At 43.7% G+C, this 16907-nt stretch overlaps 1 protein-coding gene across 1 annotated transcript in view; it reads left to right on the top strand.

The window, feature by feature from the left end:
- The window catches only part of LTC4S (leukotriene C4 synthase), a 236324-nt gene that overhangs the window by 99286 nt on the left and 120131 nt on the right, over positions 1-16907 (top strand). The window contains exons 2-3 of the mRNA XM_077474284.1: positions 4982-5095; positions 9128-9227. Of these exons, the coding sequence (XP_077330410.1) occupies positions 5038-5095; positions 9128-9227 (158 nt within the window). The 5' untranslated portion in view covers positions 4982-5037. The remainder of the gene's footprint in view (positions 1-4981; positions 5096-9127; positions 9228-16907) is intronic.

Raw genomic sequence — 16907 nt, 5'->3', positions numbered from 1 at the left:
GCACTTATGGCTTCACTGATAAGGCACAACTATAAGCCCATCCCCACATGCCAAGGTTGTAGGTGTAGTCCTGGACTCTGAACTCTCCTTTAAGAACCATGTCCAATCACTGTCCAAATCCTGCCGCCTCAACCTCCGCAACATCTCCAAATTACCCCCCTTTCTAACCAATGACACAACAAAGCTCTTAATTCACTTGCTGGTCATCACTCGCCTCGACTACTGCAACTCCCTTCTCATTGGCTTACCTGTACATAGTCTGTCACCTCTTCAATCCACCATGAATGCTGCTGCCAGACTCATCCACCCTACCAATCGCTCTGTGTCTGCTACCCATCTCTGTCAATCCCTCCACTGGCTTCCGCTTGGCCAAAGAATTAGATTCAAAATACTAACAATTATGTACAAAGCCACCCACAATTTATCCCCCAGCTACATCACTAGCATAGCCTCGAAATACCAACCTACTCATTCTCTTCGTTCCTCTCAAGACCTCCTGTTCTCTAGCTCCTTCGTCACCTCCTCCCATTCTCGCCTCCAGGAATTTTCCAGAGCTTCTCCAATCCTATAGAATGCCCTACCCCAATCTATCCGCTTATCTCCTACTCGATTAGCTTTTAGATGATCCCTGAAAACTCTTCTCTTCAGAGAAGCCTAAACTATCCACACCTAACAACTGTTTTTTAATTTTCTCCATCAGCTCACCCCACAGTTATTACCTTTTGTTTCCACTTGACCCTCCCTGTCTGCCTCGTGTTGTAAAGTGCTGTGCAAACTGTTGGTGCTATATAAATCCTGTATAATAATAATAATAAGGCGGTACTGATGGGCACTGATACGTGGTACTGATGGGCACTGATGAGGCGGCAATGGTGGGCACTAATCAGGAGGCACTGATGAGGCTGCACTGATAGTGGGCACTGATAGGGGGCACTGAGAGGTAGCACTTAAGGGCACTGATAGGTGGCACTGTTGGGCACTGATAGGCACTTGTAGGTGACACTGATAGGTAGCACTGATAGGTGGCACTGATGATGCGGAACTGATGGGCACTGATTGGCAGAACTGATGTGCACTAATAGGTGGCACTGGTGGGCATTGATAGGTGGCACTGGTGGGAAATAGTAGGTGGCACTGGTGTGTACTGCTTAGCAGCAGTGGGTGCCCATGATGTCTCGTTCGCACAAGCCAGTAATCAGCTTTTTTTTTTCTCCTCACACTGTCAGCTTGAGGAAAAAAACATAAGCCGATTACCGACTTTTTTTGTTTACATCAGATGATGATGACTTTGAACATGGCATGGTTGTTGGTGCCAGATGGGCTGGTCTGAATATTTCAAAACTGATGATCTACTGGGATTTTCACACACAATTATCTCTAGGGTTTACATGGAATAGTCTGGGAAAAAAAGGAAAATATCCAGTGAGTGGCAACTGTGTGGATAAAAATGCTTTGTTGATGTCAGAAGTCAGAGGAGAATGGGCAGGTTTGAGATGATAGAAAGGCAACAGCAATTCAAATAACCATCTCTGAATGCACAACTGATCGAACCTTGAAGCAGATGGTCTATAGCAGCAGAAGACCACACTGGGTGCCACTCCTGTCAGCTAAGAACAGGAAACTGAGACTACAATTCGCACAGGCTCATGGAAACTGGACAAAAGAAGATTGGAAAAACGTTGCCTGGTCTGAGTCCGATTGCAGCTGCGACATTTAGATGCTAGGGTCAGAATGGCATAAACGGTTATTTCCCCACTAATAAATCCAGACCAAACAGGATTCATCCCTAACAAACAAATAACGGATAACATAAGACTGACTACAAACATTATTCAAGATTCTAACCTACACTCTAAATCTACACTCCTACTCAGTCTTGATATCCACAAAGCTTTCGACAGTGTCAGCTGGTCATACATAGACATACTACTCCCTAGATACGGCATAAACAGAGAATTCCTTCATGGTTTCAAAGCCCTCTACCATAACCCACAAACACGCATCAAACTCCGCAGCAATAACTAACTTGAACTTTTTCACTTTAAGCAAGGGCACCAGGCAAGGATGCCCACTTTCCCCATTCCTCTTTGCCCTGACCATAGAACCCCTTGCCTGTGCGATTAGAAACAATACAGATACAAAAGGATACACTAAAGGGTCCAAGGAATTCAAACTAAGCCTCTATGTCGATGATGTCCTTCTCTTTCTAACAGATCCTCTAAACTCTTTACCAAATCTGACCAAAACACTGGACATTTTCCACGACCTGACTGGCTTAAGTATAAACTTGTCTAAATGCTCAGCCCTACCCATTAATATCCCACCAGCCCTAATAACAACACTCAAAGACAAATTTCCATTCAATTGGTGCATGGATTCATTCATATTACACCCTCTTACAAAACACAATTTCACGCAAATTACCCTCCAATATTTAATAACATCAAAAATATATTGAAATTATGGTCATCATACCAAATATTCTTGGGAAGAATAGTGGCAACGAAAATGGTTATACTACCCAAACTCCTATTCTTTTTCAGAGCCCTTCCTCTCACATTGCCTAAAAACACATTAGACTCTCTCCAAAGAGAAATCAACAAATTAATTTGGCAAAACAAAAAAACAAGGTTTAGTTACTCCTTAATGTTTAGGCCCCAACTAAAAGGAGGTCTAAATATCCCAAACCTATGGATATATTATCCGTTAGCCAGATTCACCCAACTAGCACAATGGTATGCCCCAGCCTCCCAAATCCCCTGGCTCCTGTTCGAAGAAAAATCAGTCCTCCCATACCACCTACAAGGACTACTCTGGTCCAAGTCTATTTTACCACAGAAAATAAGACCGCTAAATGTAATTGTAACACATACCCTACAACTGTGGAACAGACAAAATAACAAATTTGACATTTCCTCCGACATCCCTCCTCTAGCATCCTTTCTAGGAGACCCTCACTTCACTTCCTTAGATAATAACCAAAACTCATTAACAGTATGGAAACGACATAATCTAACAAATTTAAAAGCACTTACCCATAACAATACATTCTACTCTTTTACTGAACTACAAACAAAATATGACCTAGCACCTACAGAACATGAAAATTATATGAAGATAAAACACTTCTACCAAAAATAGGATTCACTCACTCTACATAGCCCCCTCTCACTATTCGAACAAATATGTATTTCCTCCCCATGTGACAAAGGATTAATCTCCAAAATTTATAAAAATCTTAATGAGTTCAATATGCCTGAAAAATCACATCCAATGCTTCAATGGGAATCAGACCTAAACATTTCATTTTCCCCCAAACATTGGGATACCATATTTGAAAACTTATACAAATGCACCAAAACTACCACCATTAGGGAATCTGCCATCAAACTGCTCTATAGGTGGTATCTTACCCCTGCCAAACTCAACTTATTCTACCCATCAACATCTCCACTCTGTTTTAGGGGCTGCCCTACTCATGGGACACTACTACACATATTTTGGGACTGCCCCCATCTAAAAAACATTTGGCACAATGCTAATCTCATGATTGATTGAATTTCAGGCAGAAAGATCCTACTAATACCCCAAATGTGCCTTTTATTCTTCCCCTTACAGGATATACCTATAGCCAGTTCTAGACTAATCCATATTCTACTTAGCTCTATCCACTGGACCATCGCCTTCAATTGGCGTTCATCCAACCTACCATGGCCTCAGGTTCTCAACCGTATGGCAAACATCAAATTATTAGAAAGAATACACCATACATTATATGACACCATGCATATGTACCAAAAAAAATGGACTCTATGGGAAACTTCACTTTTGGTGTAATATTCTCTACTGTTATTTTACTTAAGCTCACCTACAGTTCCTTCCCTATATTTGTTCAAATGTTCAAATGTTTTTAAGGCTTTTTTTCTCATAGGCTGCATTCACGCAGCATGTAAGCGTTCATGGGAAGAACACATGTTTCTGCCCGTGTTTCCAGAAAAACGCAGCAAAACACCCAGTGTGCTTGCGGTGCCATTATTCCTTAACGGCTACCCAAACTTGGGTAGTGGTCCCACCTTTTGTTGCACAAAAAAATGCAGCAAAACGTGCAACACAAAATGCACTTGGTTCAGTGCCAAGCTTGGAATGTTACATTGCTCAGGTATGAAGACAGCCTTAGGAGTGAATATTAGGGAATGTAACAATCGCCCTGCGAAATGCAATGTTCCTATTCAGTGCAGAGATTTTGCCTACAGTACTTTTTTTTCTGACACTAGATGTCTTCAGACTGATGGCCAACATTATTCAACCTCAGTGATTAGGTCATCTTTCTGTCTTCCTATCAGTATGTTTCTTACCAGCACATGAACTGGTTACTATGTAATTATAGTTGCTTTTACTATATGCATTATTTGGTACTTTGGAAGGATATTTGGGTACTTGTATCTCCATTTACTTAAAATTAAAATCTGGACTTGCTTTTAATGCTTTAGGTTTGTATGTTATATTAATGCTTCACTATATTGTTTTTGATATGATGTACACCTTCTCCGGATGAGCAATGCATGGTCTAAAAATATCTATATTCATAGTGTTGTTTTGCGTGTGTTTTGACAACGTTGTCCCCTTCTAACTTTTGCTCAGAGTGAGTCATTTTCTCTAGTATTATGTTTTTTGTTTTTTTTGTTAGCAAGTGTGTAAGGAATTCTAAAGCAAACACAAATGACAGCGTGGTATGTATGTACAGTATATCTTTCTTTTCTTTTGATTTGGTATATACAGTATGTTGGTTAGCACAACTATGTCAAATAAAAGATGTCTGGTTCTATTTTATATGGGTATTTTTTAATATTCTACAGGCACTCTGCCATCATATATTACGATTTCTTTTTTCAAGTTCAGGCAGGATTTTTAAAAATGAAATGAGTAGTCATGAGCGAGCAAGGAATATGCATTTATTTTTCTCCTGTTTTGACATTGGCAGCTGCCTGTCACTGATATCTGAGATCAAGATCAAGACTACAGATCTGTTTGACCATTATGTTACCCGACATTGTGCTATTAGGAGCTGTGACTTTACTTGGAGTTCTGGAGCAAGGTATGGAAAATAAATGTACTTATTTTCAAATTTTGAACTTTCTGCTTGCTTGCTGCTCTCCTACTACAGTGCTCTATGCTGGCATAGCTGAGTGACAGGCACAACCCTCATCACAAGTGTAAGCAGATTGTGTCAATTCTGATTTATTTTGCATACATACCTGGGCATTTTGAATCAAGGGCAGAATTGCTGAGATTCTGCCCTCGATTTCAAAACACTCTGCTGAAATGACAATTTACACAACATGAATTTCAGATGGCATTCATTTTAATGGAACCAAAAAAGATTGTGTGGTTCTGCCCTGGATGTCGTGCAATGAATCGCGCTGCAATCATGGCAAACTGCATCGCGCTAAGCTTGTTGCTCGAAAGAAGCTCATAGTTACATAGTAGGCGAGGCTGAAAAAAGGCACAAGTCCATCAAGTTGAACCTATGTGTGTGATTTCATGTCAGTATTACATTGTATATCCCTGTAGGCTGTGGTCGTTCAGGTGCTTATCTAATAGTTTTTTGAAACCACCGCCTGGGGAAGAGGATTTCACATCCTAACCGCTCTTATGCCCCATACACATGGTCAGATTTTCTGACAACAAATGTTGGATATGAACTTGTTGGCAGAAAGTCCGACCGTGTTTATGCTCCATCAAATATTTGTTGTCGGACTGTCCGCCAACAATGTTGGCTAGCAGGTTCTCAAATTTTCCGCCAACAAATGTTTGTTGTCGGACTTTCCAATTGTGTGTACACAAGTCCGTCGGACAAAAGTGCACGCATGCTCGGAATCAAGCAGGAGCCGGAGATATAACTCGCGCTTGTAATGGAGATATCACATACGTCTTGTACGTCACTACGTTCGTAATTGTTGCCCAACATTTGTGTGACCGTGTGTATGCAAGACAAGTTGGAGCCAGCATCCTTCAGACAAAAATCCACGTTTTGTTGTCGGAAAGTCCGATCGTGTGTATAGGGCATAACAGTAAAGAACCCTCTACGCAGTTTAAGTTTAAACCGCTTTTGTTCCAATTTTATTGAATGTCCGTGTGTCCTATTAAATTGCCTTCCGCTGAAAAGTTTTATCCCTATTGTGGAGTCACCAGTATGGTATTTGTACATGAAATCATATCCACTCTCAAGCGTCTCCTCTCCAGACAGAATAAGTTCACTGCTCATAACCTTTCCTCATAACTAAGCTTTATTCGTTTTATTAGCTCCAGATTCCTTTTTGGGGCAACAAGCTTCACGCAATGTGGTTTGCCACAATTGCAGCACGATTTATCGAGGCAGAACCGCACCGATTTTTTAGGTGCCATTAAAATGAATGCCTTCTGAAATTTGCATTGTGCGATTTGTCATTTTGGCAGAGCATTTCAAAGTTCATTCATCAATTCAAAATGCCCGGGTGGGAATACAGCCTTAGTAAGTTAGCGGCTGGCCCAGGCTGGGGAAAGGGTTAAGTTATATGTTCTCAGTTAACAGGCTTTTCAGTCCCAGCCAGCCCACCTGTGGTATAAAAAAGGATGAAGGCTGAGGTCCAGGACTCCCTTTTGGGTACCATTCCCCCTCTTGGCTCGGTTCATTGTACTAGGACTGCTGCATCCTGCATTCTACTGAAGGCACCAGGATTCCAGGGGACATCCAAGCCATGGAGAATGGACAAGGGGGTGTGCCTGGCCAGCCAAACAATTATAGTTAGGATAAGGGATTGGACTGTAATGTTGAAATCTCTTCAGTAAAGTTACATTAACTGTTACCTGCTTATTCTGAAGTTATTAAAGGGGTGCCTGCTGGTTATGGCATATCAAAAGAATCAGGGTCTGTAAAGCACAAAGAGGTGTGAAGCTTAGCTACTACAAAAAGAGGTTAACTCAGCAAGACAATAGCAGCTGGAACCGAATCGATGTTACGGAGATCCATGGCCTGGTCACATAACTAGGGGAAGTGAAGGAGTTAATAATGAGCACGCATTAGGTCCACACTATGTACTCGACATACTGTTACTGTGAGTGGGGTAACTCAGTGCGCTAGACTGGTGGAGAGGGCGCAGGCTCAATCTGTCCATCCTAATGCAACATTGAATACATTTACAGTGTGTAACACATGTTCATACATGGGACAGCACTTTTCAATTTTGTATTTTTACTGCACACAGTGTCATCTCTAAGTCAGGGAACTGCCCGAATGTTAAATTCTTCATATGACTGCAGTCTCTGCTTGTCCCGGGGCATTGATGAGCACGCTCCACGTGAAAGTTACTCCTGCATGCAGGGTGAAGTAATTCCCACCCACATACTTATTGTTTGCTGAAGAGGAGAAGGAGGTTGTCAGAGCAGGTCTGAGATTAGTACCAACACCGCTGCAGGCCTCTAGTTAAACAATGAAATGTAGATTAACATGCTTGCACTATGGGGCACTATTCTGAAGAATGTTTATATATTTAAGTCCAAGTTAAAGTTCAACAAAAATTCCAGAAATCCAAATTAAAGAATTTCCCTAGAAGGGATGTTCAGCATTTCTTGATTTTACAAACAGATACACACTGGCCATACATGGATCAAAATATGCCCAGTTCAGCAGGGACCGGCCGAGATTCGATCTATCTATGTGTAGACTGATTGTACCAAAGTGAATCCATCGATCGACTTGGATACAGCCAGCCTATAGCCACTTGCACAAATCATTGTGTTTTGCTGGTTGGGAATGCTCCCCACCCACCCCTGCCGGCAGAACCCAATAGCACTACACCCCCCTTATAGGAGATGGACGTGAAGGTGGCAATCAACCCCCCCATGGGAGATGGACGGACAGAGGCCTCTTTACCTTAGGAGGCAGATGACAGGAATCTCGCTCCATTGCTTCTCCTCCCAACCGCAAAGGAAGTGGGTCCTGAGACTCCCTGGCCAATTGAGTCTCAGGACTCGCTTCCAGATTGGCCGGGAGGAAAAGCAGGAAGACAATAGTGAATATTCATTCGCTATTGTCACACAAGTGGTGGCGTACCAAGCCCACCCTTTTTTTAAGCCAATTAGAGCCTCAGGCTCTAATCATGTGTATTAAAAAAAAACGGTTGAAATTCATGTGGCTGGCACCCTGCATGTAGATTAGGGGCCAGACACGTGGATTAGGGGGATGGTGCCCCTGTGCCCCATATGGACGGGCTGCCACTGAATCAAATCATCTATGAGCTGCTTTACACATACAGCACTGGGATTTTGGCCTTACACTTCAGGCCCTTGTTTGCTTTTCTATAGACCATTTTCTCCCCAACGCTGTCTGTACAGCTAGCTGCTCTGGCTCCCAGCTGCCTCTCCTAGACTCTTGGGCAGAGTCCTCCTCTGTCTGCTGTGGTGGAGCTTAGAACCCTTCTCCTAAATCTACAAAAAGCCCTGGACACACCTGCCAATTCAGTGTCCTGGTTATTCACAAAACCTAGAACCCAGGATTAGAGATTTTATCCTTCCCAGATCTCTACAAATCTTCCCAAACCGGGTTTTCCAACCGATGCGGGAAAAATATCTTAAAAGCATTTGTTCCATGTGTACAAAACTGTTTCCAGAAAAAAAAAATACTGACAATATTCCGATTTCTAAACATCTGTTTAAAGAATCAAGCCAACCATAGAGTTTTTTTTAAATTAGATTAGCTTCTACCAGTAATTCTACCACTAATCTCTTTTGTCTCTCAGGGATAAAAGAAAGAGCTGTTTCTAGGCCTGCTCATCTGCTGCTTTAATATTTAATGATTATTATAATTATTAATTAATGAATCATGGCTTCACCTATTCTGTTGTATTGTTCATATACTAAACAGAATGTAAAATGCAAGAGGTGGAGTGTGATTTTAGCGGGGGAAATTGGCAGTACAGAACCAGAAACTGTCTCTTGTGCACAATTTAGAAAAAGACAATTTTGTTTTTGTGTCCTCACCCATAAAAAAAATATTTGTTTTGAATAGAAACATCCTTTAAATAGCAACTCTACCTAAAACATATGCAGGCTTTTCAAGCAGTTAAAATGATTTATATTTTCTTTGTAGCATACTTTTCTCTGCAGGTAATTGCAGCCAGGAGGAAGTACAGTGTCTCCCCTCCATGCACTTCTGGATCTCCGGAGTTTGAAAGAGTCTTCCGAGCTCAGTAACTAAATTATGTGTATTTATCTATCTGTCTAGCTGTCTATTTTTGTATTATCTATATATGTCTATAGATTCATCCTTGTATTATATGTTTATCTATGGATCTATCCTTGTATTATCTATCTACACTACCGGTTAAAGGTTTTAGAACGCCTTAATTTTTCCATTTTTTATTGAAATTTAAACAGTTCAAGTCCAGCCTTATAACCTTACATTTTACAAAGATAAGCGTTAAACTGCTAGAGGTGAAAAAATGTTTAGGATAACAAAAACAGAAAAAATATTTACATTTTAGCATTATCCAAAAAGGCCTGATTTAACAACTCACAGTTGTTCCTCTGCAATGTAAATAATTTAAAGGAGACGTATACCACTTACACACGGTCATATTTACCGTCCGGAAATGTTCGATGGGAGCTTTTTGTTGGAAATTCCAACCGTGTGTACATTTTCCGTCTGAACTTCCGACAAAAAAATGTGAGATCTGGATCTCAAATTTTCTGACAACAAAATCCGTTCTTGTAAATTCTGATCGTGTGTACACAATTCAGACGCACAAAGTTCCACACATGCTCTGAATCAATTACGAGACGGAAGCGTTCGGTTTGGTTAAACTAGCATTCGTAACGGAGATAGCACATTCGTCATGCTGAAAAAATTTTCTTTATTATTTCTTGTGATCTCATGACTATTTTTTTGTTGTTTTCGTCAGCTCTCCATAATAATGTTTAGAATTTTTGGTTATAGTGTTTTTTTTATCCAGATCTTCTATTTTTTTTTATAGTGATCTCCATAGTTTTTTCTTTTGTTTTGTGTCAAGTTACCATAACAGCATTATTATCTTTTATTTTTTAACTTCAAGGAGGTTGGTTGGTGTTGGTGTCCCTTGTTAATTTGACATTGTATTTTTGAAATGTGCCTGCTTACTCACAAACAAATTGTCCTTTTTGAAGTAAAACACACAGGCAAGTATTTCTGAAAACAAAATAGCCATTTATTCTGGGTCATAACAAAATAAAGAGGAAGGCAACGCTGGAGAAACTGGTGAAATTTGCGAAGCCTTTGTACCCCAGGGCACACATCAATTATTTTACAGTCAAAATTGTTGGCCTGAGGAGTCCTTATAATAGTGAGCACAATCTGGTCCAGGATTACATGAGATCAGGAAAAGCAGCAGATGACATATCTGTCCCCAGGCTGTGATCTTACAACAGCCTGTGTCTTTTGTCAGACCAGATTGAACCCAGGCCATCACTCTCTTGTCTTCCTTACACGCTTGCTTCCAGGCTGTGGCTCTGGTGCTGTAGTTGTGGCAGGAGGTGGAGGAGCAGGACCATGGTTGAACTCACAAACATGGCTTTGGCTTGTGAGTTCTCCCTAAACCCCTTATTTAGGGCTTGTAACATAACTTCCTAACATAAGAAGTGTTGGCCCTCCTCCATTTCCTGGCTGTATGGAAGGCCCAGGTTGGACATTGAAAACCTCAGCTGAGGTGGAAGGAAGCCTTGAAGGAAGATTGGAGAGTGCTGGTCTGGGTTCAGTCTGGCCTGCCAGAAAATGCAGTCTGTCATAGTACCACAGCCTGGGTACATAAACATCATCTGCTGCAGCTCCTGATCTCTGGGAATCCTGGACCTTCTTGCGCTCCATATTATAAGTGCTCCTCATGCCACCAATTAGGTCCTTTAAATAGGGGATGTCTGCCATGGGGATCACCGGCTTCACAAATTACAGCAATTGATCCAGTGATGCCTTCCTCTTTGGCTTATTATTATAAAAGGAGTGGTTTACCTGCCACAGACAGTTCAGATCCCTGTACATAGCAATGAATATGGGGATAAAGTCCTGATCATTCAATAGATCCATTACCTCTTAGACATGTGCATTCGTTTTCGTCCGAATGCATTTTCGTCCGAATTTCAGCTATTTTCGTTTTCGTTTTGACAAACGATAACGAAAGCACAAAATCCGAAAAACGAAAGATCCGACATAAATAAATGCTTTATTTTCGTTTTCATTGTTACAACAGTTCGATATAGAATAGGAGATTCGACATGACTCTGACAACAATCTGTGTCTATAGAACCTGTGGTCGAATGTGCCTAACCTTACCTCTATTAGTCCAAGATTATATAGAGAAAATATTCGACAGAGAAAAAAGATTTGACAGAGAGAAAAGATTCTGCAAGTTACTGTCCTAAAAAGTGTTTGGGGACCCGGGTCCTGCCCCAGGGGACATGGATCAATGCAAAAAAAAGTTTTAAAAATGGCCGTTTTTTCGGGAGCAGTGATTTTAATAATGATTAAAGTGAAACAATAAAAGTGTAATATTCCTTTAAATTTCGTAGGGGGGGGGGGTTGTCTATAGTATGCCTGTGAAGGGGCGCATGTTTCCCGTGCTTAGAACTGTCCCTGCACAAAGTGTCATTTATGCAGGAAAAAAAGTCCTTTAAAATCACTCGCAGCTATTATGAATTGTCGGCTCCCGTAATACAGAGAACACTCATTGAAAGTCATTGATAAAAAAATAAATAAATAAATAAATAAATAAAAAAGCGTGGGGGTCCCCCAAATTCAATTACCAGGCCCTTCAGGTCTGGTATGGATATTAAGGGGAACCCTGCCTCAAATTTAAGAAAAAATTTGACGTGGGGTTCCCCCTAAATATCCATAACCAGACCCTTCAGGTCTGGTATGGATATTAAGGGGAACCCCGCGTCAAATTTAAAAAAAAATTGACGTGGGGTTCCCCCTAAAAATCCATACCAGACCCTTTATCCGAGCAGGCAACCTGGCAGGCCGCAGGAAAAGAGGGGGGGACGAGAGAGCGCCCCCCTCCTCCCTTCTGAACCGTACCAGGCCACATGCCCTCAACATTGGGAGGATGCTTTGGGGGTCTGTGACCCCTCAAAGCACCTTGTCCCCATGTTGATGAGGACAAGGGCCTCATCCCCACAACCCTGGCCGGTGGTTGTGGAGGTCTGCGGGCGGGGGGCTTATCAGAATCTGGAAGCCCCCTTTAACAAGGGGACCCCCAGATCCCAGCCCCCCCCTGTTTGAAATGGTAAGGGGGTACAAAAGTACCCCTACCATTTCACAAAGAAAGTGTAAGAAATGGTTAAATAAAACAAACACACTTTTGAAAAATTCCTTTATTAAAAATAAAAAAATAAAAAAAAGATTCCAGCGGCGGTAATCCACTCTTGCTATCCAGCGACGGACGGTCATCTCTCCAGCGATGTCTCATCTCATCCAGCGCAGCAAATCCATCCTTCTTCTGTCTCCGTGTAGGAGACACTGCAGGCATTCCGGCGGCTGACGTTTCTTATATACGGAGGGCGGGGCCACCCGTCACCTGACCCCGCCCCCCTCTGACGCAAGGGGAAACCCGGGGTTCCCTGTGACGTATGGGTGACCCCGCACCCCTCTGATGTAACACAGGCAGGTTTCCGTTACATCAGAGGGGGCGGGGTCACCCATACGTCACGGGGAACCCCGGGTTTCCCCTTGCGTCAGAGGGGGGCGGGGTCAGGTGATGGGTGGCCCCGCCCTCCGTATATAAGAAACGTCAGCCGCCGGAATCCTTGCAGTGTCTCCTCCACGAAGACAGAAGAAGGATGGATCGCTGCGCTGGATGAGATGAGACATCGCTGGAGAGATGATCGTCCGTCGCTGGATAGCAAGAGTGGATTACCGCCGCTGGAATCTTTTTTTTAGTTTTTTATTTTTAATAAAGGAATTTTTCAAAAGTGTGTTTGTTTTATTTAACCATTTTTTACACTTTCTTTGTGAAATGGTAGGGGTACTTTTGTACCCCCTTACCATTTCAAACAGGGGGGGGGCCGGGATCTGGGGGTCCCCTTGTTAAAGGGGGCTTCCAGATTCTGATAAGCCCCCCGCCCGCAGACCTCCACAACCACCGGCCAGGGTTGTGGGGATGAGGCCCTTGTCCTCATCAACATGGGGACAAGGTGCTTTGAGGGGTCACAGACCCCCAAAGCATCCTCCCAATGTTGAGGGCATGTGGCCTGGTACGGTTCAGGAGGGAGGGGGGGGCGCTCTCTCGTCCCCCCCTCTTTTCCTGCGGCCTGCCAGGTTGCGTGCTCGGATAAAGGGTCTGGTATGGATTTTTAGGGGGAACCCCACGTCAATTTTTTTTTAAATTTGACCGGGGTTCCCCTTAATATCCATACCAGACCTGAAGGGTCTGTTTATGGATATTTAGGGGGAACCCCACGTCAAATTTTTTCTTAAATTTGAGGCAGGGTTCCCCTTAATATCCATACCAGACCTGAAGGGCCTGGTAATTGAATTTGGGGGACCCCCACGCTTTTTTATTTATTTATTTATTTATTTTTTTATCAATGACTTTCAATGAGTGTTCTCTGTATTACGGGAGCCAACAATTCATAATAGCTGCGAGTGATTTTAACCACTTGCCGACCGCCGCACGCCGATGTACGTCGGCAGAATGGCACGGGCAGGCATAAGCACATACATGTACGTGATTTGCCTCCCGCGGGTCGGGGGCCCGATCGGGCCCCCGCCCGGTGCCTGCGGCGGTCGGTTTTCGTTCGGGAGCGATCCCGGACGAGGGGACGGCCATTCATTCATGGCCACCCCCTCGCGATCGCTCCCGACGAATGGAAATCCCCGGTGACATCACTTCCTCTCCTGTAATGTAAACACAGGAGAGGAAGTGATGTATTCTCTCCTCCGTGTCGGTATTTTTCGTTCCGACACGGAGGAGAGCGGATCAGTAAGTTGCACCAACACATCCCACACACAGTAGAACATGCCAGGCACACTCACACCCCCCCTTTACCCCCCGATCACCCCCCCAATTACCCCTGCCCCCCAGTCACAGTGACACCAATGTCATTTTTTTTTTTTTTTTTTTTTTTTTTGCATTGGTGTCATTTGTGACTGTAATAACTGTTAGGGCAGTTAGGGTTAGCCCCCTTTAGTTCTAATGTACCCCCCTAACCCCCCCAATAAAGGTTTAACCCCGTGATCACCCCCCGTCGCCAGTGTCACTAAGGCTGGGTTCACATTGCAGCGGTTTATGAGAACGAATGTGATTCGCACCGCACTGCAGTGCAAATCACATCCGATCTCTGTGCGATTCGAGTTCAGCCATTCGCCGCACCCGCCGCACCCGCCACACCCGCCGCACCCGCCGCAAATTCGCACGGGACCCTTTTTTTGGCCCGCAGCAGAATCAGATCGCATGGGTGTTCACACCATGCGATCCGAGTTTGCAGATCGCACTGCGATATGCGAACTGATCTGGGGGTGTCAGTAACATTTCACTGACACTCCCAGCAGTTCGCATAGGGCAGTGTGAACTGCCGCCGGGAGGCATGCGATGCGGGAACCCGCCGCGGATTCGCGGCGTTTCCGCATCGCTCCAGTGTGAACCCAGCCTAATAAGCGATCATTTTTCTGATCGCCGTATTAGTGTCACAGGTGACGCTAGTTAGGCAGGTAGGTATTTAGGTTCGCCGCAGCTTTTTATAGCGCTAGGGACCCCCATATACTACCGCATAAAGCCCCCTGATTGCCCCCTAGTTAACCCTTTCACCAGTGATCACCATATAACTGTTACAGGTGACGCTGGTTGGTTAGTTATTTTTTTATAGTTTCAGGGCACCCGCCATTTATTACCTAATAAAGGTTTAACCCCCTGATCACCCGGCAGGTGTCATTTGTGACTAATAACTGTTAGGGCAGTTAGGGTTAGCCCCCTTTAGTTCTAAGGTACCCCCCTAACCCCCCCAATAAAGGTTTAACCCCGTGATCACCCCCCGTCGCCAGTGTCACTAAGGCTGGGTTCACATTGCAGCGGTTTATGAGAACGGATGTGATTCGCACCGCACTGCAGTGCAAATCACATCCGATCTCTGTGCGATTCGAGTTCAGCTATACAGATAGTATGGCTGAATTCGTGTCGCACCCGCCGCACCCGCCGCAAACTCGCACGGGACCCTTTTTTTGGTCCGCAGCAGAATCGGATCGCATGGGTGTTCACACCATGCGATCCAAGTTTGCAGATCGCACTGCGATATGCGAACTGATCTGGGGGTGTCATTAACATTTCACTGACACTCCCAGCAGTTCGCATAGGGCAGTGTGAACTGCCGCCGGGAGGCATGCGATGCGGGAACCCGCCGCGCATTCGTGGCGTTCCCGCATCGCTCCAGTGTGAACCCAGCCTAATAAGCGATCGTTTTTCTGATCGCTGTATTAGTGTCACAGGTGACGCTAGTTAGGCAGGTAGGTATTTAGGTTCGCCGCAGCTTTTTATAGCGCCAGGGACCCCCATATACTACCGCATAAAGCCCCCTGATTGCCCCCTAGTTAACCCTTTCACCAGTGATCACCATATAACTGTTACAGGTGACGCTGGTTGGTTAGTTATTTTTTTATAGTTTCAGGGCACCCGCCATTTATTACCTAGTCTCACTAGTGTACCCCTAAATTTAGGGGTGTCTACTTTCTAAAATGGGGTCATTTGGGGGGGGGGTTTGTGCCATCTTGGCATTTTATGGCCTTCAAAACTGTAACGCCCTTAGAAAGCCTGAAGGCGGTGCTTGGTTTTTGGGGCCCCGTACGCGGCTAGGCTCCCAAAAAGTCCCACATATGTGGTATCCCCGTACTCAGGAGAAGCAGCAGAATTTATTTTGGGGTGTCATTTCACATATGCCCATGGCATGCGTGAGCAATATATCATTTAGTGACAACTTTGTGAAAAAAAAAAAAAGTTTGTAATTTTCCCGCAACTTGTGGCAAAATATAAAATATTCCATGGACTCAACATGCCTCTCAGCAAATAGCTTGGGGTGTCTACTTTCTAAAATGGGGTCATTTGTGGGGGTTTTGTGCCATCTTGGCATTTTATGGCCTTCAAAACTGTAATAGGTAGTGAGAAGTGAACTCAAAAAATTACGCCCTTAGAAAGCCTGAAGGCGGTGCTTGGTTTTCGGGGCCCCGTACGCGGCTAGGCTCCCAAAAAGTCCCACATATGTGGTATCCCCGTACTCAGGAGAAGCAGCAGAATTTATTTTGGGGTGTCATTTCACATATGCCCATGGCATGCATGAGCAATATATCATTTAGTGACAACTTTGTGAAAAAAAAAAAAAAAAAAAAAAGTTTGTAATTTTCCCGCAACTTGTGGCAAAATATAAAATATTCCATGGACTCAACATGCCTCTCAGCAAATAGCTTGGGGTGTCTACTTTCTAAAATGGGGTCATTTGTGGGGGTTTTGTGCCATCTTGGCATTTTATGGCCTTCAAAACTGTAATAGGTAGTGAGGCGTGAAATCAAAAATTTACGCCCTTAGAAAGCCTGAAGGCGGTGCTTGGTTTTCGGGGCCCTGTACGCGGCTAGGCTCCCAAAAAGTCCCACATATGTGGTATCCCCGTACTCAGGAGAAGCAGCAGAATTTATTTTGGGGTGTCATTTCACATACGCCCATAGCATGTGTGAGCAATATATCATTTAGTGACAACTTTGTGTAAAAAAAAAAAAAAAATTTTTTTTTTGTCATTATTCAATCGCTTGAGGCAAAAAAATAAAATATTCAATGGGCTCAACATGCCTCTTATCAATTTCCTTAGGGGGTCTACTTTCCAAAATGGGGTCATTTGGGGGGGTTTTGTACTGCCCTGTCATT

Source organism: Lithobates pipiens, unplaced genomic scaffold, assembly GCF_037356315.1.
Source record: "Lithobates pipiens isolate NorthernLeopardFrog02 unplaced genomic scaffold, aLitPip1_a1.2 Scaffold_8, whole genome shotgun sequence".
NCBI lineage: Eukaryota > Metazoa > Chordata > Amphibia > Anura > Ranidae > Lithobates > Lithobates pipiens.
The sequence above is the reverse complement of the archived record's forward strand: the minus strand, read 5'-3'. Positions and strand labels throughout refer to the sequence as shown.